Source organism: Orycteropus afer, unplaced genomic scaffold (genome assembly GCF_000298275.1).
Source record: "Orycteropus afer afer isolate SDZICR_OR568_19922 unplaced genomic scaffold, OryAfe1.0 scaffold00063, whole genome shotgun sequence".
Taxonomy (NCBI): Eukaryota; Metazoa; Chordata; class Mammalia; order Tubulidentata; family Orycteropodidae; genus Orycteropus; species Orycteropus afer.
In genome coordinates this window covers 12257403-12283668 of record NW_006921650.1, presented here as the reverse complement: position 1 = coordinate 12283668, position 26266 = coordinate 12257403, and the positions used below count along the sequence as shown (strand labels likewise).

Genomic DNA, 26266 nt, shown 5'->3' with positions numbered 1-26266 from the left:
CTGTCCATGTGGCTTAGTAGACACTATACAATATCCCTTAAAACAATAAAGGAATAATTGTATTAAAAGACAGCCCAGAGACCCAACAAGCATGAGAAACTACTTTAGCATTAAGTTTTACACTTGATTAAATGTTTTCCTTTTCATTGTAGTCTCATTTTGAGTATGTAGGTGATGTTAAGTTAAATATTGTAGTTTAATAGGCCCTTTTAGGAATGATAAAGGAGCTCTAGTGGCATAGTGGGTAAGCCATTTGGCTGCTAACTAGATGGTCAGTGGTTCAAACCTATCAGCTGCTCTGTGGGAGGCAGATGAGGCACAAAAGATGAGGCCCCTAAACATTTACAGCCTTAGAAACTCAGTGGGAGTCGCTGTGAATCCCAGTCCAGTTGATGGTAGTAAGTTTAGGAATGATAGGACTTCCCTCATAACAAGTCTAACCATTTCCCTAGAGGCTTTTGAGATAAACCAAGAAACATTCCTTTTTCAATTCAGAATGGAAACTAGATAATTTCTAATTATGAACTTTTTGTCGTCTGAAGTAGAGTATGAGCAAACACTAAGCAGAGAGACATTATAGACTGAGGAGAAATAATAATGACAGTTTGCATCAACTAGCCTCTCCAGAGTCATTAAGTTGTAGGGATCCATCCTTGCCTTAGAGATTAGGAAATAAAAGAATGTTATTGAATAGGATATGTCCATTCAAAACACAAAATGAAGTACCAATTCAAGATTATATGGGGGCGAGAGTAACCTGCTATTTATGTAGGAAGAGATCTTTTTTGAGGAAAACAAACTTAGTTAAAAGATGAACAGTTTTTTTTTTCTTTTTGCCATTGTTTATAAAAAATTCATGCACATGTCTAAAATATCTACATGTAACATGTAACACGCCTTGGAAGGAAGACTGGGCAATCTACTTCCATAGAGACACTGCCTCAGAAACCCAAGGAGGGGTCTCTATGAGTCAGAAATGACTTGATGGCATGAGTTGGGTTTTTTTTTTTTTTTTTGGTTTTCACTCTGTGGAGAAAGTTAAAAACATTATTTGTGAAATTACAAAGAGTGCAGAGAAGTAGTTTCTGTATTTCAGAGACTTTACAGCTGAGATAAGATCTCAATTTATTATCTTCCCAGGATAATAAAAACATGGCTATGTCCCCAAGGTACATTGAACTGAAATTTTCCTTCAACCTTTTGACTGTAGTCTGCAGTTTATAATGTGTTTAGTATTTAGGATATTTGTACACCATGTAAGAAATGACCACGAATTGGAGAGAAGTTACAGCAGCATGCTCAGTTTAAAAAAATACAAGTTGGGCCTCATCCATTGTGAGCAGTCCATTTACACCTGCAGTGTCAGCGGAGGGAGACTTTGGGCAAATACCTGAATGTCAGAACCACCTAAATAGAGAGTAATTTGGGAGACAGAGTAACGGGAAAATGTCAAATGTAGTTCAAAGCACTTATTATTTAATTTGAATTTGGTGAGGCACATCCTACCAGCTTATAAAGATTATTATTAAAGGTAATAGTGACAAAAATATTTGATATCCATAAAGATTATTATTGGATATCTGATGTTGATGGGACATTCTCTCGTAATGTTTTATAAACGTTAATATGATATTAAAGGGAAGTTTCCTCCATGAGGAACCTCTATGACTTTGAGAGCACTTTTCAAGAATTGATAGAATATTTTACTGGTACAGAATAAAACAGAAAATATGAGTCCAGGGATTAAAGATCTCTTATGTAGGAAGATAAATCATTTATCCTGTGTTATTAATGCTTTAAATGTGGAAGGTATATTAATTTTCCTTTAAAACTTTTGTTTCATGGTATTTAATGATAGGTTAACCATTATGAACTGAAGTCAAAGGCTTAAAAAGTATTTCAAAGGAAGATATATAAAAGGAGCTCTGGTGGTTCAGTGGTTGAAGCATTTGGTTGCTAACCATGAAGTTGGTGGTTTGAACCCACCAGCTGCTTCATGGGAGAAAGATGAAGCAGTCTGCTTCCATATATATTTACAGCCTTGGAAACCCTATAGGTTTCTATTCTGTCCTGTTGTTGTTGTTGTTGTTTGCCGTCGAGTCGGCCCCGACTCATAGCGACCCCTCCTTGGGTTTCCAAGGCAGTATCACTACGGAAGTAGGATTGCCCAACCTTCCTTCCGAGGAGTGGCTGGTGGGTTTGAACCGCCAGCCTTCTGGTTAGCAGTCAAGTGCCTTAGCCACTATGTAAATCAGAATGACCTCCATGGCAGTGGGTTTTTTGGTTTTATATATATAAAAAAAATTAAAGTCAAATTAGCCTTTTATTCAAATGTAGTGAGAAAGTCTACTTTCTTTAGTCGAAATAGAGGAGTAGATGTAATCAAATAAATTTAAGTATGTGTTTTACTCAGTTGGAAGAGATCTTTTCCGGAATTATAGAGCTGTGTGGCTATATAGCATTGAAATGATAGGAGAGAGAATATTCAATCATTTGAAAGAAGGAATGATCATGGATTTTAAACATTTACAATATGGGAATAAGTATAACCAAGGAAAGACCTCAAAGTGGCATTTTTGGATAGAATTTTGCATGAGCAAGTAACTAAGGAACAAACAAATGGAAACAGGAGTTAGTGAATTTGTGCTTTTGTTGGAGACCTGTTTAAAGTACAGCTCTGTTTAAGATTCTCAATTCTGGAGTTGTTTGTGGCACCTTCAGCAATAGTACTCCATGAAACTAAATCAAGTTTTGGATGCAGTTGACTGTTTGGGACCTACACTTTGGCTAATGATCAGATTAGCCACAGTGAGAAGACGGTTGACTGAGTGACCCTATTTAATGTTGTTGTTATATGCCGTTGAGGCGGCCCCAACTCATAGCAACCCTTCCTTGGGTTGCCGAGGCAGTATCACTATGGAAGTAGATTGCCCAACCTTCCTTCCGAGGAGTGGCTGGTGGGTTTGAACCGCCAGGCTTCTGGTTAGCAGTGAAATGCCTTAGGCACTATGCTGCTAGACCTCCTTTATTTAATAGTGCAGATTAAATAGATACTCCATTGTTGCACTCTTAACTACAGTGGAGATAGAAGACTGAAGTCAGCTACAACTGCCTATAAACATCCTCCCATAGTTCAGCAAGAATTCAGTTATTTTTCCAACCCTTTTGGGTTCTTGCTAAATAATCTTCCTTCACATACTCCATTTTCCAGTTTCAGAATTTCCTTTCTGATTCATCTTTGAGTCTACTTCAATTTCTTCATATTCCTGTAAAAGGAACAGTGAAGCTCCAAATTGAACACAAAACTCAAAGACTGATTTGGATCAAATTATAGAAGATAGTTTAGAAATTAATCATGTGTTTTAAGATCAAATCAAGGTTATATTATGTAGTGCTTAGAAATCATGAACAGTTGATTCCCTGGTGGAGGTGGGGGTGGGGAGAAATTGTGCTTTATCTTGGCAAGAGCTGTCTTGCCCAGCACTTCTTCAGCACCAAATTTATTTAAAAAGAAAAGAAAAGAAAAGAAAAAACTGCATGTACCATCTCCAAGAGTAATGAAGTTACAGCAAAAGACTCATCTTTCCATGTTTTTCTCCCTAAATAAAGCTGTATTCCTCCAAAGTGCGAGGACTTCTGGGATTGCATTTCTGACTTCTGCAGTTAGAATGACTTTAACTTGTCACTTGTATTAATAATCTTACATGTTGTTACGGATTTGAGTCATGTAGATCGTTACCCCTACCTCTTTTTTTCCTGAAATAATATTTGCATATGTCTGTGTTCATGTGTGTGTCTTGTTTTCTGACTCTGAAATGTTTATTATGCCTTAGACAGTCACCCCAGGGCGATTATGTAAAAAAGCCTGCAGCTGAGGACTCTTTTTATAGCGACATTCCTCCGGGAGTCAGCACAAACTCAGCATCTAGTTCTAAGAAGAGGTCTGCTTTTCTGTCGCATTTTCAGATTTCTACCTGTTCCATCACACATTATTCCATTAGTCAGAACATTTCATTATTTTGCAGCAGGTTTGATTACTTCTTCCTTCTTTCTTGAATGTTAACAAATAGTATCCTTTGTTCTTTGATTACTCTACTTAAAAATGCCATATGCTCAGAGCCAGTGCTTTTACAAATCAGGCCACAAAACCAAAACAGAACAAACGACAACCTTAAATCTATATATGAACCCCAGGGTGTTGCAGACTTAATCATATAATGGCTTAAGAAAACATATGTAGTTATTGAATAACACTTTAATGGTGAGCTTTATGTCATGTTTGGTAGTCAAAGAAAAAGGTTACTGTCATGCTTCAATAAAAGCAATTATTAAAATAAATGGGTAATATAAATGCTGTCTTGAATATTTTTTAATTTTAAATGCAGTATATAGCAAAGCTAAGCTTGCTGTGAAACAGATCACTTTGCTTTGAATCATGTATTTGAATATTATGATTTTGCCTTTTATTCCTGGGATGATTATTTCTGGCCTTTATAACTTACAGCTTGATTGCCAAATTAAGTATGTTTAATTTCTGCTTGAGTTTTCTAATAGTACAGATGGGGTTAATATATTATTTCTATGTCTTAAACTTTGATGCTATATTCTTTCTCTAGGATCTTAAGTTGTGTAAGACCATTTAAAATTCTGCATGCTTTATAATTGCTTAATTACATAAATAAACTCTTAGAAGAATTAAATAGTTAGAATGTTGTAGAAAATGAGAACTACATTCACACTGAAGAAAAGCTAGTTTCTTTTAAGGTTTGCTACAGGGATGTAATGTAATGAGTAACAGAAACTATCTGGGAGCTTCATGGATTACTTTGGTTGCATTAGTTACTTTGTTGATTGAAGGGAAAATTGCTAGTTTATTGAGAGGAAACGTTATATTTTCTGGAATTCTGCAGAGAGTGAATCATCTATAAAAATTCACAATGGGTCTCACTCTGTATAAGCATTAATCAGGAAGGAAAGTTGAAGGAATTTGCAAGAGCTGGAAACACTAATTTATATAGCACTAATCATAAACCTGAAGCATTGTTTCCACTTGGATAACACAGCTTAAAGTAGAAATGCTAGTTTTGTACAAGAGGTCCAGACCTATAGAAGACAAATATTTATCCCTTTAATTAATTGGGGTGTTTTTGACTAAGAGAATAAAAAAATTAGAGCACTACTTAAATTTCTCAGTATATGTATTTTTTTCTTGGTCAAATATTTAATTTCAAATTAAATAATATGGTAAATAAGTGGAGACATCAATGGGTATTCTTTTGTGCAAATGATGAGTCATTGTATAATTAGCAAACCATGTTGAAAAAGTCTCTATTAGGGAATTAATACATAATAATTGAGCTTAGTTCCATTTATTTTCATTCATCAATAGATGATTGCTTTTAAAATAAAATATTTTAACAATTAATCAGAATGATATGTGGTAAAGGTTTTTAGTGCTATTTTCTAAAGTACCTCAGAAGAGCTTAAAATATCATTGAATAATTCACAGATTTTAGCAAAATCTCAAAGGGTATGATTTTTAAGTAGTTAAAAATTGTATCAAATTATTTGACTTTTCTAAGTATATGTTATATACTTAGGATATATATAACCAGAACAGTGCTTCAGGTTTATGACAGTGCTATGTAAAATAGTATTCCCAGCTCTTGCAAATTCCTTTAACTTTCCTTCCTGATTAATGCTTATACAGAGTAAAATCCATTGTGAATTTTTATAGATGACTCACTCTCTGCAAAATTCCAGAAAGTATAATCAGAAGGAGCTCTGGTGGCGTAGTGCCTAAGGCATTTGGCTGCTAACCAGAAGCCTGGCAGTTCAAACCCACCAGCCACTCCGCGGAAGGAATACTGGGCAATTTACTTCCGTAAAGGTTTACTGCCTCAGAAACCCAAAGGGTCGCTGTGAGTCAGAATCGACTCAGTGGTAGTGAGTTGGTTTTTTGGTTGGAAGTATATATAGTTTGTCAAAATACTTTGCTTATTTGGTACAAGGTAGGTGTGTAAATTTTGCTTCTTACAGACTATTCTTTTAAAGATGGTAAGAAATAAATAGCAGAAAGGCTTAATGGTACATGGGCTTTGTGAGAGACACTTCCATGATAACTCATAGAGTTTAGTTATTGGAAAGTTAACTAACACAGACTACAGTTTTCTGGACTATATTTTTGGAGAAAATGCCAATTCTCAGAAAATAATTTTATTGTTTAAGAAAACCTAAATAGTACTTTTATAAAGGTTAACTAAGTTTAGTTGAGAAAATCCTAATGAAATCTCTTGGAAGTCCATGTTCTCATAATATTTGAATGGAAACCATTGCTTTACAATTAAGAAACATCTATGGTGGGACCCCATTATGACTCTGCTGCTAGGGTTTTATAATCGAAATGTGTAGTGAATTTGCTGTATGTGGTTACTGTGTCCTGGGGAGTGTAAATTGGCTGCAGTATAATCTGATTATTTTTAATTCCTGTCTCTTTTAATGGGGTTCCATTGTATTTGGCTTTTCTTAAATTGAATGTTGTGTAACTCTGCCTTCCTTCTTCATGAAGACTTTCATGTTCTCTTCATTCTTTCATTTCAGATTTTATTTTACTTTAATACACAGTAATGCTTAGAAGTTTTGCTTACTGACTTCAAAACATTAATGTGAATTCATTTTTGAACAATATATAAATATTTTTAATTTCAGGTCAAATGGACTTTCGCATTCTTGGAGTGAAAGAATACCAGACACAAAGCATATTTCAGACATCTGTGAAAATGGGCGTCCTCGAAGTAATTCTTGGCAAGGTATAAGGCAGCATTCAGAATCCACCTGTCCACATAACCCACACTCTGTCCTGTGATGCCTGTTTGTCAACACTCTGTTGTTCTTTCCTGCAAGCAGTTTATTAGCTCTTCTCTCAACTGAGAGAAGGACACTTACAATGAGAGTTCTTTTTTTCCTGGGTGGTAAATGAAGGACTTCAGTAGCATAAGTATTCTAGACGCACTGAGAAAGCTATGCAGTGGAACAAATCCCCGTATTTTAGGGTGGTGCTGGTTGTTAATTAGGAGCTCTGGTAACATAGTGCCTAAGGCACTTGACTGCTAACCAGAAAGAAGGCTGGCGGTTCAAACCCACCAGCCACTCCTCGGAAGGAAGGCTGGGCAATCTACTTCCATAGTGATATTGCCTCACAACCCAAGGAAGGGTCACTATGAGTTGGGGCCGACTCCACGGCACATAACAACAACAACAGTTGTTAATTATATGTGTTTGAAACCCTATATAATTAGATTTAGGATAATTGTTTATTTATGTGCCAATCTAGCCATACACCATCTTTTTCAGGTAACCTGGGAGGCAACAGAAAGAAAATCAGAGGCAAAAGATTTAGACCTCGGTCTAACTCAACTGAGTAAGTCTGAACCTCTAATGGTAAAGAAGCCCTCCAAGGTCCTGTGCAAATAGTGTGAAAAGTTAATTAACTGACTAGTCAAAGAACCATAAACCAAGCCTCTGGCCTTGGTTTTGTCTTTTCAGTTCCTTTTTGCCCTTCTAAAATTAACCATGACTTTTCTCTTTTACATAGGCATCTCCGCAACTGTACCCATACCAATATTCACTGATAGTGGGGGTCTTACCCTCACTGCAGGCTTTTTCCTCCAGTAACCTGCCATTGTGGTGTCTTGGTTCTATGTTTGAAGGGAATTTTGATAACATTCCTTTCTTCTCATCACCCGGGGTCCAGCCATTTCAAAAGGATCACCCTTCCCCTCCGCAATATTCACACAGCCTGGAAGCATCAGGGAAAATTCCCACCGTACTAGAGCATGATACTGCTCACGACCTGAAACCGCCGCTTGGAGGGCTTCATGGCTGCAATCTAAGCATTCTCTCAGACTAATGAAACAAGTTGCCCTTTTAAATTTTCCTCCTGAGAACATTTAAAAGGGTGTTTACTTCAACTTAACAGAGTCACTGTCGCTAATTATGCAACATGATCCGTTTTCAATGTTAGCTACACATTTTTAGTGGGAGTGGGGGTCAGAAATTAAAGTAGTGTGTAATGAAGTAATCACCATGCACTTTTTTGTTTGCTTCTCCACTTCAGAAAGTATGAAAATAACAGAGCTTCATCAAACTGTTCTCTCTCTTCATGGAATAAAACACACCCTTAGTATCCTTCTGGACTAACCTTGCCACCAAATTTGATCACCTGTACTTTTTGGCCCATCTAAAAGAAATTTAATTATTTCTCACTGAAGTGGTAGTTATTATTCCCAGGATCTCTGTTGCTTCTTCATGCCTTAATACTTAAAAAATCCAAATAGCAGATATTTGTTAACTGCTTGTCTGAAACTTACGTTTAGCTTTCCCATCATATACCCTGCCTTTTTCAGTCCAGGAATAATAACATTGCCCTGAAATTTGGACCTTCCAGCTGAATGGTATTGTCTTGTAAGTGGCTTGTCAAAGTTTACTAGAGGATACTTTACCTTAGAAACAATAGACTTTTTTAGTGATAAAATTGCATGGTCCAGAATGGCATCATAAAATTCCATCATAAATAACTAATCTGTTAGAGTTTATCTTATACATTCCCAAAGCGCTTGGATGCTTTAGGCCTCATGATTGATAAACTCTTCTTGGAATGTTTTTTTGGTTTGTTTTGCATGAGGTCATATGGTAAGAGCTCCTTAGCTTACCTTCGTTGCTTACAGGAGTACAGATAAAACTGCACAATGTTTTTGAGAACTTCCTTTGTGTATTGTTTAGTTTCCTAACAGTATTTCCTGTAACATGGCTTTAAAATTCCTCAGTGAAAAAGAACAATAAGAAGATTCAATGTTATGTTAAAGCTATGACTTTAGAACCCAAAGAAGACTTTGTGTTTAGCAAGATTCATACAATATTTTCTAGCATGATCATTTATTTTTTAAAATTTGTTTAAAATCTCTAATCATGTCATGTTATTAAAAATAATATCTGTTATCACAGATAGCCCCTATGAAATCTTTCCTGTGAGATAATCAAGTTATAGTTAATAAGATGTTAAATGGAATCATTTTTGTGAGGGAAAAATATTAAGGACTCCCTTGGAGTTTTTGGACTTTTCAGATTTGGGTTACATGACCCATGTTAAATGGAGCCAAGTTTGTGAAGTTGACCGATATTCTGAGATACCCTGATTATATGGGAACTGTCTCTTTCTATATATATTCTTACAAGGATTCCTAATGTATAGTTGATCAAGAATCATATTGACTTTTTTTTGTTGTTGTTGTTAAAAAATTCCATCTGTTTCTCGTTTAGCAATATCATTTGTGTGGCTTTGAGAGGGGCAGAATGACCACAGACAAGCACAACTTTATTTTTTAGATTAAGTGCAGTTATCAAGTCCATTATTTCAACAGTCCCTTTAGTATCTCATCATCCCAAAGGATGATGAAAAATAGGGACAGGCATTAAAACATGCACCAAAAATGCATGCTCTGCTAATTAACCAAATAAGATGTCCTTTGTGTACTGTATTGTTTTTCCACTCAAAGCTTTTGCATCTTCCTCACTGTTGTACATAATGTAAAAAACATTTTTTTTTTTGGCTCAGACTTTGTATTATATATTGTGTTTTTACAGGAGGGAGCCCCACGCACCTGAGCCTGGGCACTCCCTCGCCCCGACAGTCCCATCCCAAGGCATAAGCCCAGGGGGCTCTGACAGCCCCCAGACAGGGAGTCTGGATCACAGGTCAGTCTCCACCTGCCCTCTCATTCTGGGCTGCCACTCAATCTCCCTCCAAGTCCCTTCCTTGGCTGAGAACAGGGCCATTTGATCTCTGACTGAGCCCCATGTCTGCTCGGAGCTGCTCCTGGTCCAGCCAGTGCCAGCTATTCTTCCTCCACCTCTCCATCCTGGAGAACACAAGGAGCTCTCCTACCTGGTCTAATGCATTATTTTTTTGCATGTTGCGCTATCAGCCAAGTCAAGCCACACAGGCAGGTTTAGAGGAATTTGACACACCCCATCACTCCAGCCACGTAGAGATATTAGGAAGCCCACTGTGAATATGGTTTCATGGATAGATTCCAGAAGGAGCAAACATTTGAGAGCTCTTTTCATTGATTACAGCTTTCTGAAATACTCCCTGAAACAGGAAAAGCACCATCAAGTGCAAGTCAAGCCATGTGGTGTGGGTTTCATGAAATAGCCCTGGCACCTGTCCTTTGGGCTTCTGAGATTGTCAGTGAAAGGAACAGATGTTTCCTGGAAGTGGCCATCTGCCTGTGGGTGCCTCAGTTTGCTGTGTGGCTATGTTTCACCTGATAACAGCTGCATGGGCTTTTCTATGGTTTTCCCCAGGCCAGAGCATTCACCAGCCTTCATCTGTGGCTGCACTTGCTTTTTGACTTTTACTTTTGGTTCAGAGTCTCAGTGGAAACCATTATGCAAATTTTAATTGACTATCTCTGTGAAAAGCACAAGTTGGCAGTGATGTGGCTAAAGGCAAAACTATTTAGTTGTCCCTGAGTGAGGAGACATTATTTTGGCAAACATCATCTTATTAGCATAAAAGGCAACAAAGCCCCTCTCTTAGGAGGGAACTTCTTGATATTATTTTGTGGAGGACATTAGTTATGGCTAAAAGTGAGGAAAAGAACTATGAAAAAAGTAATCTGATTATATATATATATATATATATATATATATACATACACACATAGACAGATACATACGCATACATAATCTGTGAAAATGTAGTCTTGATTTAAATGTATTTACAAACAGCATGAAAATTAAATATGAAGGAAACAAACTTTAACCCCAAATAGTGTATTTTATAATTTTTCCTTATTTGTTTCCAACAACTTAAAATTTTATAGAGTTTAGCTCTTAATTGTCTATCAATATCTCTAGAAGATACTGTAAAAATGAGAAAATGTAGTAAAACCTCCACATTCTTCCAATATTGAGTATATTCAATCTGTATTGTTTTACAAGGGCAAATTCTAAAGGAATGTGGTTTTGCTTGGTTCCCAGAGAAAAGTCAAAGGAAACTCTCTGAAAAGAAACCAACTTGTGCCCCAAATTTTACTCCTTTTACATTTTCCTTTGCATAGTAATTCTGATACAGACTCTACCAGATTCATCAAGATGCTAATAAGGCCATTCCTATCCTCTGGCAGTCATTCATGTTCAGACACTTGGAAGGCAACTTCTGAGAGCCATTTCCTAATGGAAATATGAACACCTTAGTCTGGAGTGCACAAAGAGGAGGAACATGGCAGCTGCATCTAAATGACTAAAACCAGCTTCAAGATCATGGAGGCCTATTTGGACCACACTTTATGTGTGTTGGGCTCCAGGATCAGAAGAGTGGGTCCCTTTCTGCTCTTCACAGAGTGGACTAGAGCATGCTTTTTTACTAACTCCAGCTTGGGGTCTGCTCTAGGGTGTAAGACAGAGCCTGTGTAACGCCTTCCTTTCATGTTGGAAAGAGATCTTTGCTCCTTTTTATTGTTCTTGGGGTGTTATATGCCCAAACACCAGGTTGGAATTGCAGCCATCTGAATATTCTCAAAAAGCCATTACCATTATCATTTGAAAACCAAGAAGCCAAATGAGAGATGGCCTGGAAAAAGCCACTTTGGAGGTGGGTGAATGGGACTGCTGACAGTGCTGTGATTGAAAGGGAGCTTCTGATTCACCTTGGGAAGCCACTGGAAGAGGCTTCCCCTGAAATGTTGAATATGTTCTAGAATGCCTTGAATCTTGTTGTAGCTGAGATTATTCTCATGTCATTGTACAGACTGTCTCATAGTCACCCAACATCCATCCTGGTTTATTTGCCATAGTCACTTGCATTTGGAGGGTGAAGACATCCTTGCTAAGCTTGTGCTGTGTATTTTCAGATTTTCTATCTTGTTCTGCTTTCTTTGTTCCTTCCATTGCTTTCTGCAGGTATTTAAACCCATGGTTCAAAAGAGACTATAATGTAGCTAAGTGGGTAGAAGATGTGAATAAAAACACTGAAGGACCATACTTTAGGTATTTTATAAATTAATTTTATATCCTTTTTAAACTCTCCCAGTGCATACAACACTGTAGTGTGACTGGATCTCTATCTTGTATCTCCCAAGACAAGTTCCTGTAGGTGGAAAGAGTCCTTGTTTATTTGCTGCCTACTGATCTCTGTTTGTGGCTTCGTGACCAAGTCTAGTTCTTTTCTGAATGTTTCAAATGAAGCCATTTGAAAGGGTTGCCATATAGTGCATGTCCTTACCACCATCTTGAGCTTTTTAGTAGCTTACTTTTCATTTGATGCTATGTAGTGTTCTATGGGCATGAAACATACTTTCCACTAATAAAGAAGCACTATTAACCTGAGCAATTTAATTTCTAGAATCTAGTGGTTTCATAATGCATTTTTCTTACTTACCACCTAAGAGTGCATAGTGCATACAAAAACTCAAGGAAAAACACGTAGAAAAACTAAATGAAATGTAGTGGAATTTTACTTGGAGTGAAAACAATGAATTGATCTAACTTGAAGATTATTGAAATAATATTGACCACATGAGAATATGTGGGATGAGTTTAGATTTTTTTTGCTCAGTACAAACGTTTGCTACCAGAGAAAGGCTGTGCTGAGAAGAGTTTCACAGATTCTAAAAAAGTATCTAAGGAATCTTTTTTATGTTAATAAGAATGTTTTTGTATAATACTCCATATAGAACAGGAAGCAAATTAAAAGTGTGTTCTTGACTCACAAAAAGTACAGATTATCCCTACATTTTAGGATCTATCTAATGTATTCATTACAGCTCTCTGTAATAGTAGAGGTTAGAGAGTATTTCTAAGAGCTCTTAATGGTATTTTTTCACTCTTTGTAATCTCAAAGTGATTTCCTGGAGGTAAATGTCCACTTTATATTTGATTGCTTTGTGGATACCTCATGCAAAGAAGAAATGTAGTCTCAGTTACTGCCTCTCCAGAACACAGTTTAATAGTGAGCTTTCAGATCACTTATTACCATGACTTGGGTCAGTATTTAACAGATATCAAAATGTGTATGTATATTTAACTCTCAGCACCCATGTAAGGTGGACTTTCTCTTCCAGTGTACCATTTAGTTTAGTCATGTATGGTTTGAGAAAATGATTAGACCTACTTGCATTTTAATTTGATTCATAACATTTGCATATACCCTAAGGAAAGCATAACCTCTGCCTGCTCACAAAATTATACCCTGCTTTTATACCCCATCTGTCCCTCTGCTTATCCCACTTTCCCACACTGAAGTTCATACACATACACTCACATTCAAACATCCCACCCTCACCTGTAGCTCCCAAGATGGCCAGCATCAGGAAGACAGGTAAGATGATTTTGAATGTTCTTTGGAATCGTGGCTTACCCGCAGTCCTATTTCTCCTTTCTGTTTTCCTCAGGCTTGTGGGCAGATTGTAATTCGTAGCAGTCATGGAACCAAAATAGAATAACTTTGGTCTCAATCATGTTGGCTAGTTTATATTCCTGAACAGAGTTGATGTTCTTTGCGGCAATAATTTGTGAAATGGTACCCCGGAAGAGTTCATTCCCCTCCCCTGGGTGAGCTGAGTAGTTTATGTGGCTCCAGAGAGGAGTTCACATTTTTTAAGATCACCCAGGTCTGCCCAGAAGCTGCATGACTAAACATAGTATGGATGGGGAAATGCTTTAGTACCTCCCCATCGCACGTTCAAAGCTGCAAGGACAATTTTAGAGGGTTCCTTTATCTCCTTTTTTAATATGAGATGTTGAATTCTACACTATAGTGGATAGTCACATTAAGAATTATTTTTAAAAAAACCCATATTTATATTTTAAGGTTGGATAAAGTGCAGTGGAGGGTTATTTTTATTGTTTGGATAATAAGGATAATAAGGACTTTACTGGTAAAACTCAAACATCAGCTGTTTCCATGGCAGTGGTAAAATAATTAAGTTTTTAAAACAATCATTCTAACGCGACAGAGAATTTCATTCCTTGCCATCTATGCCAGGCCTCCCATGGGAGGCCCAAAGTGCATCCACACTTTGGCTCGTGCTTTGCCAATCCTCTGCTTAAGCTCAGACCTGCTTCATCTGCTGCCAGGTCATTCAGGATTACCTCTCTGACCAAAATCACCAATGGAGGTAAAGGTCACCTTATTAATCACTCATGGGGTATCAAGGTTGTGACTTCTTTGTCAAAATGCAATGGAGATTTTGTGACTGCAGCAAAAGGCAGCCCAACACTTAAAGTGTGATATTCACATCACTACAAAAAGTAAATGCCAAATGATTTTGAGGGATCAGAGCACCTTGATTGTACCCCCTTGCCCTGTTCTGATATGACGGTGGTTGCCCAAATTTTCATCGGTATATATTCTGGTCTTCAGGAAGGAGCAGGTGAGGTGAAGACAAGACCATTATCTCACCACATCAAGATCCTGGGTGCACTTCTGTTGATGAGAGTTCTTTATAAGCTCTCAGAAAATATCCTTACTCTTGGATATTATGCAGTTGATTAATGAGTTTATTTCTTTGAGTCCATTTCTGTTGTCTCAAGGAAAATGCAGTTTCTGAAAGGAACAAATACTATTATGTATTGAGTGCCTATTGAGTACCTTTATTTCTTATGAAGTGTAGGTATTCTTATTCCCTTTCTAGGGATGGCGGAAATGAAGGCACAAAGAGTTTAGATGCTTTTCCCAGGGTAGCATGCCAGTAAGCATCAGAACCAGAATTAGAGCCTGAGTCTATCTGAATCCAAAATCTGTTCCATTTCACTTTCACTGTAATTACTTGAAAGTAGCAGCATGGATAGTGACTATTTAATTCCTATCCTGGAGCATGCTGTAAACCCTTTTGAATTAGGCTACTATAAAATTCTCATATGAACACAGCCAGTTGATTAAAGAGTGGACCTTTGTCCCTCACATGTGACTGGCTTTTGCCAGTAGGGGAAGGATGGAACTGAAATTTGCCTTATAGGCATATATATGGTAGGTGAGCCCAGGAAGTCTGATGTCACCCCAAGATGTAACACAGTCCATTGACACATGGACATAACTTCATTATGTAATTCTGATATGGCACCCACTATGGTTATTGTGGGAGCTCTGGTTGCATAGTGCCTAAGACACTTGACTGCTAACCAGAAGGCTGGCAGTTCAAACCCATCAGCCACTCCTCGGAAGGAAGGATGGGCAATCTACTTCCGTAGTGATACCGCTTCGGAAACCCAAAGAGGGGTCACTATGAGTTGGGTCCAACTCGGCGGCACATAACAACCACAAAATGGTTATTGTAAGGAGCCCTGGTCATGCAATGGTTAAGTGTTCACCTGCTGACCAAAAGGTTGGCAGTTTGAACCCACCAGCCACTCTGCGGGGAAAAAAGACCTGCTGATCTGCTTTTGTAAAGATTATAGGCTAGGAAACCCTATAGGGCACTTCTGCTCTGTTGTAGTGGGTTGCTGTGAGTCAGAATTAACTCCATGACACAACAACAACAACATGGTTATTGTGAGTTTTGTGAAGGCAGTAACGATAATAGTAAACATCTCTCCAAAGATTACTTTGTAAGTAAATGACCTGGGCCTAATGCTTGGTTTTAAGTGAAAATCAGATGAGAACTACCAGGCAAGTAACGAGGGTCAGAAAAGAGCTCAGAGGAAGATCTGAAGAAGTGTCTTCTTTAGATACTTGTGAGAAATTTTGAGTGTGTTTTTATTTTCCCTAAACTGATTTACCCTGCCTTGTCCTCTGCTCTTATTCTGACTCCTGCTTTGGCTCTGCTGCCCCTTGTCCCCAAGCTCATCACTTTTATGCTGTCACACACAACTCGACCTCCAAGGCCAGCTGCTCCTTTCCCCAACTAAAACTCCTGCTTGGCTTCTCTTCCTCTCAGGGTTCAAAGTTATCAGTTAACTAGTATGTTAACATGAGAAGTAGTATACGCACAATTTCTTTGTGGTTCTGGAGAATACTACCTGTTAAGTTATTACTGGCTTGGCCATGGGAAGGTATTTGAGGAGAAGACTGGGCTTTCAGCACACCTCCTTGGAATGGCCTTGCCTGTGTTCAAGGCTAGTCATTTGGACAGAGTGAATAGTTGGCATAACTGTGAGTCTGTAAGCCAGCAGCCAGTAGCTCATGCTTATGGACACACATACTCCTGCAAATTAAAAAGATGACCAGTATCTCATTATCTCCTAGTGTAAACAAAATTGGGTTATTGGATTGTAAACCTGACTAGCTTTCTTGAACTTGGATATTCTATCAATAGTGATTAGGCTAAAAATCTAAAACTAAATTATGATCATTTATTTTATTAGTAATATGCATTTAAATGTCTAAAAGTTTGTCCTCATCTTAAACACATTTTCTGAAGACCATAGTTCTATTTCAAATATTTTTCTAAAATTAAAGAACATTTAAACTCTGAATTAGAAAAATAATGCAGTAGCACCCTATTAGCACTGTAGAAGATTTGAAGTTTGGATATTCCAAGTTACTTCCATCGGCTTAGCTATGATAGTGGGCATTAAAATAATGGAAGTCAAACAGCTTCTCTGTCCTAGCAGTTCACAGGAAGGAGTTGTCTTGGCCATTTATCAAAAATAGAGGAAATGTTAGGAATTACAGACTAAAAGTGAATTTGATTCTTAAAAGTGAGCAGAAATGTTCACTTGGATCTCAAGGTTTGTAGAATATGTGGCTTCCCAATGTTAACATGAACTCATAAAATGGAAACTGAATTGACAACTACAGCAGAACCAGAACAAAGGATATTACATGGAGAGAGACCAAGATTTAGAAGGGAGAGAAAAAAGACATCTTTACGCAATTGAATACAGTGCTGGCAGCAGATCTTTCCCTAACCAATGCTACTGCCTCCCCACACCCCCACCCCTGATCCCAGGCTGGGTTAGTCATCCACAGCAGATGAGGTACATCCTTCTGAAATAAGTACTTATAGTGTGGTGGCAATATAACCAATTCAGTGATGTGCACCATTATCACCTTGCACCAGGAAGTTGAGGAGTTCATGCATGTGTAGTGGTGACATTTGTGAATAGAATAACTACTGTAGATTTATCACCTCTGTTTTCCATTGGTATGTTGTGAGTTGGTATTTTTCACTCTCAGCTGTTTTTTTTTGTTTGTTTGTTTGTTTAGTTTTGTTTTTCACTTTAAAAGCAAGTTAATAACAAGTATGGGCTTTTCCAGTGTGCCCATCTTAGTCACAGATATTACCACTGCATATGCTTCAGAAACTCAAGGAGGGGTCGCTATGAGTCGGGGCCAACTCGACAGCACATAACAACAACTGCAAAATCAAACAAGTGTAGCCTAACCCATCAAAAGCTTACTTAGACTTCATATGGAATCATCTCTATGATAAAAAGAACACATGTTCTCAGAGTAGGAAGGGTTTTTGTTGTTGTTTTCTTTAGTTTTAGTAAAATTTCAGTCAATAAAGTGTAGCCACCTTATTGACATGACAAGTGTACCATACATGAGTTACCAAGATCTACTGCTATGGCTTAGAATCCTCTCCTGTAGAGAAATGCTGATTGTAGGGACTAATCAGACCATTTTTCTGTGTTCTCATCAGACTCTTTGTTTGGCTGGAACTCTGCACTTTTATTGCTTGCATGTTTACTAATTTATTAAGTTCCCTGTATTTGCCTTTGTTCTTTCACAACTAACACACTGGCCTTTGAATGCATGAGTTTTGTGTAAACTGGTGTGTGACTTAGCAACTAATAACTATATTAATTGTTTTGCATTTTAAGATCTTAAGATATAATTGGAATTACTGTACTTTTTGAAAAATACACTAAGTGGTAAAAATAAGCCAGTATCTAAATGTATTATGCACTTAATTTAACATTATGAGCTCTTAGGATATATTATTTCTTTTCTATTTTAGCATTTTTAAAATCTGTTCTATAGAAAACTTCGTTATAGGCTTTTAAGTTGAAAAGTGTGATTCTTTGTACTAATATCTAAGTAACTCATTACAGTTATGATGTTAGGAAGATAAAATTACGGCCTTACAGTGATTACAAATAACGTCCCAGTAGTCAACCTGTGCAGTAGTGGCCTATGCAAGTAGAACTCAGAGGGTTTGTTATGAATTTAACTTTTCAGATCTTTAAAATTGAGATTAGGCAGTCAAATGATATTTATTTTATATGTTCTCAACATCTCAGGACTTTATCACCTGCCAAGTCTCCTTCTTCATCAACTGGGTCTATTGCCTCCAGCAGAAAATACCCTTACCCAATGCCTCCACTTCCCGATGAAGAGAAGAAAGCCAACCGACAAAGTGCCAGGGTATGTGGAAGCCTCTTCCATTTGCTGAAATCCTCAGTCATTAACATTTATCTGTTGTTATTTGCCATCGAGTCAGACCTGACTTACAGCGACCCCTCCTTGGGTTTCTGAGGTGGTATCACTATGGAAGTAGATTGTCCAACCTTCCTTCTGAGGAGTGGCTGGTGGGCTTCAACCACCAGGCTTCTGGTTAGCAGTCAAGTGCCTTAGGCACTATGCTACCAGAGCTCCTACCATTTATCTAGGAACGCACATTTTAAAAGAGGTAGCCATTTTACTTCTTCATAAGATAATTGATAAAATTAAACTTGAAAATAAGATTCTTGGGGTTTTTTTGGTTCAGACTTCTGTATGTAAAGGCGCTCTGGTGGTATAGTGGTTAAAGCATTCAGGTGTGTTAACCAAAAGGTTGGCAGTTAGAACCCACCAGCCGCTCCATGGGAGAAAGATGAGGCAGTCTACTTCTGTAAAGATTTACAGCCTTGGAAACCCTATGGGACAGTTCTACTCAGTCCTATAGGGTCACTGTGAGTCAGAATCTACTCTACGGCCATGGGTTTCTACATGTAAATTACTAATCTATGTTGATAAATTCTAAAGATATTTGGTGTGTATTATTCAGCAGTGTTATTTATACCTTTAATTATTCATTGTAGATAATATGTTGCCACTGGTAATAGAAAAAATATTGGAAGAATATGGCTAAGTATGTGGCTCAATTTAGCTGCTTTTTACATTTTAAAAAGTGCCAAATATAAAAACATATATGGAGGAACTGATTTTTTTTCATACAAAACCAAATCACCTAAAGTTTCCTTTAATTAGTTACCCTCCCACTGCTGTGGAGTTGGAGCCAACTCATAGCGACCCCTCCTTGGGTTTCTGAGGCAGTATTGGTACAGAAGTAGATTGCCCAACCTTCCTTCCAAGGAGTGGCTGGTGAGTTTGAACCGCCAGCCTTCTGGTTAGCAATCAAATGCCTTAGGCACTACCCCACCAGAGCTCCTTTTAATTAGTTAGTACCCTTTCATAGTTTAATCATGGTTCCATTCTGTCTCACAGCCTTCCCGGAACACATCCATTATGTGAAATTTGAGGCCAGCCATCAGAGGCTTAAGTGAAAGATAGAGCTGAAGAATAATTCCCTTTATTGCTATCTAGGCTCTGTTGTGCTCTGTTATACAATCATGTTCTTAGGAATAACATAAAAAGAAAAAAAAAAGTTAAAACTTTAAAAGCCTGGACAAGTTTATTTGCTCACGTATCTTGCGTTCCTTTACTTGTTGTTGTTGTTTATTTTAAATGCTTTTTATTGAAATATAATTTATGTACAGTGAAATACATAAAGCTAAAGTAACATGGGTCAATGCACTTTTTTTTTTTTTTTTTTTTGCAGTGTTTCCCTCCCCTCCCCTCCCACCCCTGGTAACCAACAAAGAAAGTTTCCTTCCATATATAAACCTTTCCTTAACTTTTTACAATAATGAACTAATACTATATTTGTCCTTCTGTGATTGACTTATTTCACTCAGCATAATGTCCTCCAAGTTCATCCATGTAATGGGGTGTTTTGCTGGTTCTGTTATTCTTTAGGGTTGCACAGTATTCTATTGTGTGTATGTACCATAGTTTGATTATCCATTCTTCTGTTGATGTGTGCATAGGTTGTTTCTATCTTTTTGCTACTGTAAATAGTGCTGCGATGAACATGGGTGTGCATATATCTGCTCTTGTCCTGGCTCTCATTTCTTTAGGATATATATCTAGTAATAGGATTACTGACTCAAATGGTATTTCTAATTCTAGCTTTTTAAGGAATCACCATACTGTTTTCCACAATGGTTGTATCATTTGACAGTCCCACCAGCAGTGTATGAGACTCCCAATCTCTCTACATCCTCACCAGCATTTGTTATTTTCTGTCTTATTGAACTTTGCCATTAGTGCTGGGGTGAGATGGTATCCCATTGTTGTTTTGATTTGCATCTCTCTGATGGCCAATGATCGTGAGCATTTCTTCATGTATTTGCTAGCTGCCTGAATAATTCTCTTTGGTGAAGTGTCTATTCATGTCTTCTGCCCATTTTTTAACTGGATTGTTAATCTTTTTGTTGTTGAGGTGTTGGCATTTTCTATAAATTTTAGAGTTAAGTCCCTTGTCAGATACGTAATTATCAACAGGTATGAATTTGTTGCTGTCATTTTGTTATGTGCTTTTTCATGGTGTTGATTTCCTTGTTCCATATAATTTTCTGTGCTGAGCTCATTTTGTTTATGAATCATGTTATCACTTCTTTAGTTGCTGTTGTTTAAGTATTTGCTAAATATTTGTGCTGGTCTTCTTTTTTATTTTGATGTGAAGGTTTACCATTTTTCTTTGAGGTTACCCCATGATTTATAATTTTCTTCTCAGGTTTAGAACAGTCCGTTCTAGCCTGTAGTTGTTTTGACTTCCCTGCCATTTAGAAGTTCTGTAAATACACAATTTTTTCCCTCTTTTTGGTTTTTAGTTGTCCTCATTTGCCAATTGATGTCTCTGGTTTCCTGTTTACAATCTTGAAGGCTTATTTACTTTGGATATTTCCATAACTGGGTTGATTTCTGGGTTATGTCATCATGTGTGTAAATGGTCAGTTGTTGGCTGTTGCTGGTTCTCTGTCCAAAGGACTTCCTTTTGCATCTCTTGTAAGGTTGGTCTGGTTTTAACAAATTCCCTTAATTTCTGCTTATCTGGAAATGGCCTAATTTCACCATCATATTTGAGGGACAGTTTTGCTGGCTACATAATTCTTGGTTGGAAATTTTTCTCTTTCAGGGTTTTATATATACCATCCTATTGTCTTCTCTCCTGCATGGTTTCTGCCGAGAAATCCAAGCTCAGTCTTGTTGGTTGCCCCTTGTAGGTAACTTTTTGTTTTTCCCATGTTGCTTTCAGAATTCCTTCTTTGTCTTTGGTTTTGGTGAGTTTGATGATGATATGTCTTGGTGTTTTTCTTTTGGGGTCTGTCCTGTTTGGGGTTCATTGGGCTTCTTGAATAGATATGTTCTCATCTTTCATCATACCAGGAAAATTCTCTTCCAACAAATCTTTGACAATTTTCTCTGTGGTTTTGTCTCTTCCTGTTCTGGAATTCTGATTACATGTAGGTTACTCCTTTTAGTCTTTCTTCATTTTGTATTGATCCTTAGTCTTTCTTCATTTTGTTTTGATCTCTTTTCTGATTGATTGCTTTCCAAAGACGTATTGAGGTATTTGCCTTCAGTCTTACTAATTCTGTCTTCCATTGATTCAATTCTACTCTTTTGCTCATTCAATGTGTTATCTATTTCTGAAAATTTAGTATTGATCTTCTAGATTTCTGTATGTAGATTTTGTATCTTTTCTAATTTTTCATTTATTTTGCCATTTTGTTCTTGTATTGTCTTTAGAAATTGTTGTAGGGTTTTTTCTTTGTTTTCCTCAGGTTTGTCAGTGTTTTCCTTGATCTGCCTCTCAATTCATTGAAGATACTTAAATATAATTCTTTTAAATTCCTTATCAGAGAGTTTCACTGCTGTGTCTTCCTCAGGGATGTGTTTTGGGTCTGTATCCTGGTCCCTTGTTTCTCGTGCTTTATCTTACTTCTTTGTGTGGACTGTGATGCTCTGTTGTCTCCAAGGCATTGTGTCATTTTTGTGTTTATGTTTAATTGGTGACTGTATGATGGAGTCACTTGCCCACGATTTTCATTTTTTTTTAATGTTATCTACATAAGCAGGGTACTATGCTGTGCTCCTCTATTTGCTAGTTGGCAGCACTTACACACTCACCATGTGTCTCCTTTTCTGTTGTGACCCTCCCGTATATCCCTGCAGTCATTGGCAAATGGAGCCTATTCTTTGGTCCCTGAAATCCAAATGAGAATGCTGTCACTTTACAATCCAAAATGGCCACCACTTGTAAACATTCAAAATGGCTGCACCTTCCAGACAGCCGAAAGTCCACAGCTCAGGCTTTCTCCTTCCTTGCTATTTACCTTCCTAGTCATAGGCCACCAGCTCAGTTGTTCCTGCAGCCCTTGGCAACCAGGGCTGATCTTTAAGTCAATTCTCAGGGTCCAACACCACTTGGAAATATTCAGGCTGTTGGTTCTGTCAGAGTAGCTGACGGTCCATTGCTCTGACGGTCTATGTACTGGATGTTTTCATTCAGGTTTTTCCACTAGTTGATGCCTAATCCATTTCTGTATACTTCCAGGATTGGTTTCTGTATCTCTGTCAATTGGTTTCTCTTTTATTTGTTGAAGAGGGTCTGTGTAGCTTGTCTGCCTATTCCACCATCTTACTGGAAGTTCCTGCTTGTAGGTTTTGAAAGATGTGTCAGTACCTGTGATTCTGAATATAAATTAGGGGTTTTGGAGTAAACATGTATCATTCAAATTTTAACTCAGTCAACGCCATAGCCAGTAAGAAAATATCAATCACTGATTAGATCACTGTAATAAAAATGACTTTAAAAAAATCATTGTTGTTTTTGTTAATCATAAAAAATTACCTTTATGTGCTAATGTGGGAAATGGTAAAAGATAGAAAAGAAGATGACTCAGATTCTTAGTACTTAGCTTTCTGGCCTTAAAAAAGATTTGTTATAGGAATTCAATTGTTTGTCATATGATTTTGTGATAAGGAGATCAAAATTGAAATCTTCTCCTTCTGGGGAATTGTCCAGGTACAGTACTTCACTTTTTTCCCCACTGAATTGCCTACATCGCTATTTTGCTTCATCAAGTTAATGACACTGTCTCTGCTGTTGCCATGTCATGATTCAGGTTGTTGGAGACCTTCTCACATGGGAGCCTGTGAAAGTGACAGCTCCCCAGAAGAAATGGCTGGCCCACAGCCCCTTTCCTGGGCTGAGCAGAATGTCCTATGAGGACTGTGGCCACTGGGCTGGTTGTGTGAAAGGCCTGATTGATTCTATCCCCTGTGGCACATCCTCATGAACCTCTGTGGGAGAGTCTTCCAGAAAGGGTGGTACCTGTCTCAGGGCTGTCTTTTTGGGCTCTGAAGATCCAAGCAAGATGATCTTCCTATCAGCAAGACCCTTCTGTTGCAGCCACACAGACATGCCAAAGTCAGGTCTTTTCCAAGTGGTAGTTTAGAGTTCTTTGTTCCTCTTTCCTCACTTAGAGAGTAATGACTCGGGTTTCCCCAATGCCATTCATTTATTCCTTTCTTCTTTCTCTAAGTTGCCACTTATTATTTAATCTTTATAACCATATATGAGGAAATTGAGGCTCTCTGAGGCCAAAGTCTAAACTCTTCATTACTCTACAACATAATCTGAACATCAATTCAGATTTTCCCCTTTGTGACAGGTACTCTGCAAGTCCCTGCTTAACCTTTCCTTTTCAGTCCTCTCCACCAACCAGTATTGCCTGCTCACGATGACCCCTCACATTGTGAGAGATCACACTGAGGATACCTTTGGTTTCTAAAGGGCTTAAGTCGGGAGGTATCTTTTTGATGAAAAATACGTATAAAGATATATGTGTGTGTGTGTGTGTATATATATACACACACACACACACATACATATAGTGGCTAAGACACTTGCCTGCTAACCAGACGGCTGGCGGTTCAAACCCACCAGCCACTCCTCGGAAGGAAGGTTGGGCAATCCTACTTCCGTAGTGATAACTGCCTCGGAAACCCAAGGAGGGGTCGCTATGAGTCGGGGCCGACTCGACGGCACATAACAACAACAACAACATATATATACACACAGACAGACACACACACATATATGAATGATAGCAAAAGTAGCTTGTTGGGTAGCCAGTGTAAATATTCAGAACAATATTTCCATGAAGGTTTGAGAGAAAATATTATTGGAGCCTACATAGAAACATCCACTTAGTCACTTGGCTTTTTCTTTCCCAGAAACTCATTAGGTATACAATAACATGTCCCAAATGTCCAATAAAAATGGAATTTGGATGGATATTGGATGCAATTGAAGTCACACTGGTCTCAGGCTTTGTTTATGCTTATAATAATTATACCATATCATTTTTCCTGGAAACATATTTTATCATCTTGGTTTTTTTTTTTTTTAATTGGCCTTCCTTCTCTGGTGCACTTAATTGGATTCATATTTAATTGTGCCAGAGTTGCTTTCAGTCCATTAAGGCAATTACTGAACACTGTAGAAGATGGAGCTCAACAGGCTGGTGATGGGGGCAAGGAGAGGGAAAGGGTGGAGGAGTTGAAGATGTGACATCATGCCCTGAATGTATTGTTCTACCCTAATAACATTAATTCTTGAGACAGAATACTTTTCTAGGAGGTGGGAATGGAATTGGTGACTGTATGGCCTTGGTCATAGGCCCACTCAGTAATTATCAAAAGAGTGATGGTATTATTGACAGAATCACATTTCTCTGGAGTCAGTGGTTCTCAGTCTTGACTGTAATATGGGAACCACTGGAAGAGCTTTTAAAATACACTGATAAATGTGTCCCCTCCAGAGAGATTTTTATTTACTTGACTTAGTGTTGTGCCTGGGCAGTGGAACTTTAAAAATCTCCCCAGATCATAGTGATAAGCACCTGAAGTTGATGATAACTGCTCTAACTGGTTGTATCAGAATTCTATGGGAAAAGGACATAGGTAGTTGAATATAATATTTTAAATTATTTTATTTTGTTTTAGATAAAATATTTATTCAAAATTTCAAGTAAATTAAATGAGGAAGTGAGGTTTTTTTGTATCAAAAGGAAGCAGTTGTTAAAAAGGTTGAGGCACAGGTTTAGAGAACAAAGAGAGAAAGCTAAAACTTAAGAGTGTTTATTTTATGAATTCATTAGACTTGGCAAGAGTGTGTATCCATAATCATATATACATGAGTGGAACCAATTAAATACTTCTCATCTTCATAGTTTAGAATGTATGTTTCCTGTTTTCATAATGTATATTTTTGCTCTTCTCTGTTATGCAGCTATGGGAGACATCCATTTAAGATCAACTGTTTACATGTGACACATCGAAACTGTTTACTTCAACTTTTATAGAAACCCAGCCTCATGGAAACACTGCAAATCTATCTGCTCTTCAGACAACACAAAGACCCTCTGAGATGGCACAGAGGAGAGGAAGCTGATTATCACATCTAGATATCATTTTCTTTTTGTCATTGGCTTAGGATTTAACTGAACCATGAAAAGAAATGTTATATTATAACACAGAACAATAAAGGGACTGGTATGTTAATGGATAATCCGCATGACAGATATAAGTAGAACTATCACTAAAATTAACTCACATGACCCAAATGTAGCAAGTTTCTTAAGGGACTACAGTGGATTCAGAACTTGACATTCTGAAGCACATTCTCCTTGTAGACAGTAATGCTATGTGCATGAAGCTTCTGTTTATTGTTTTCCACATGTAAGGAAACAACATCCCATAATAGAAACTAGCATGCGGGGCTAAGGCATATAGGATCTTTCTGCAGGACTTTTAAGCTTTGAGAGGCCAATATCCCATATCTAACTTTAAACATGTATTTTAATTTTTGTTTTATTTTTTACTTTTCATACTTATAGCAGCATACACGGACAATTGTACATATGTAAACATTTTTAAAATTAAAAAGAAAAACAGCTGTTACACACAAGTGTATTTTGCCAAATGCCTAAAAACAGTCTATTACAAATCACATCATCATCATCCATCAAATGGTCCTTAAAGATTGTACACAGATGTTGTAAATAATAGTGATCAGTGCTGTAAATTTGTCTCTCCATAATTAGTATTTGTCCAAAACATGTGATATCTCTTTAAATTATAGACAGTCTGGAGGCAGTTTTATTGAGTGGTTCATTGAGCAAAAGAACAAGATGTCCAGCAATT

The 26266-nt window shown here is 37.5% G+C and overlaps 1 protein-coding gene across 1 annotated transcript in view; it reads left to right on the top strand.

The window, feature by feature from the left end:
- The window catches only part of ADAM22 (ADAM metallopeptidase domain 22), a 339260-nt gene extending 313887 nt beyond the window's left edge, over window positions 1–25373 (top strand). Inside the window, exons 27-32 of the mRNA XM_042780809.1 lie at window positions 3834–3941; window positions 6709–6809; window positions 7354–7420; window positions 9643–9753; window positions 18250–18373; window positions 25353–25373. Of these exons, the coding sequence (XP_042636743.1) occupies window positions 3834–3941; window positions 6709–6809; window positions 7354–7420; window positions 9643–9753; window positions 18250–18373; window positions 25353–25373 (532 nt within the window). The remainder of the gene's footprint in view (window positions 1–3833; window positions 3942–6708; window positions 6810–7353; window positions 7421–9642; window positions 9754–18249; window positions 18374–25352) is intronic.
- The last annotated feature ends 893 nt before the right edge of the window (window positions 25374–26266 follow it).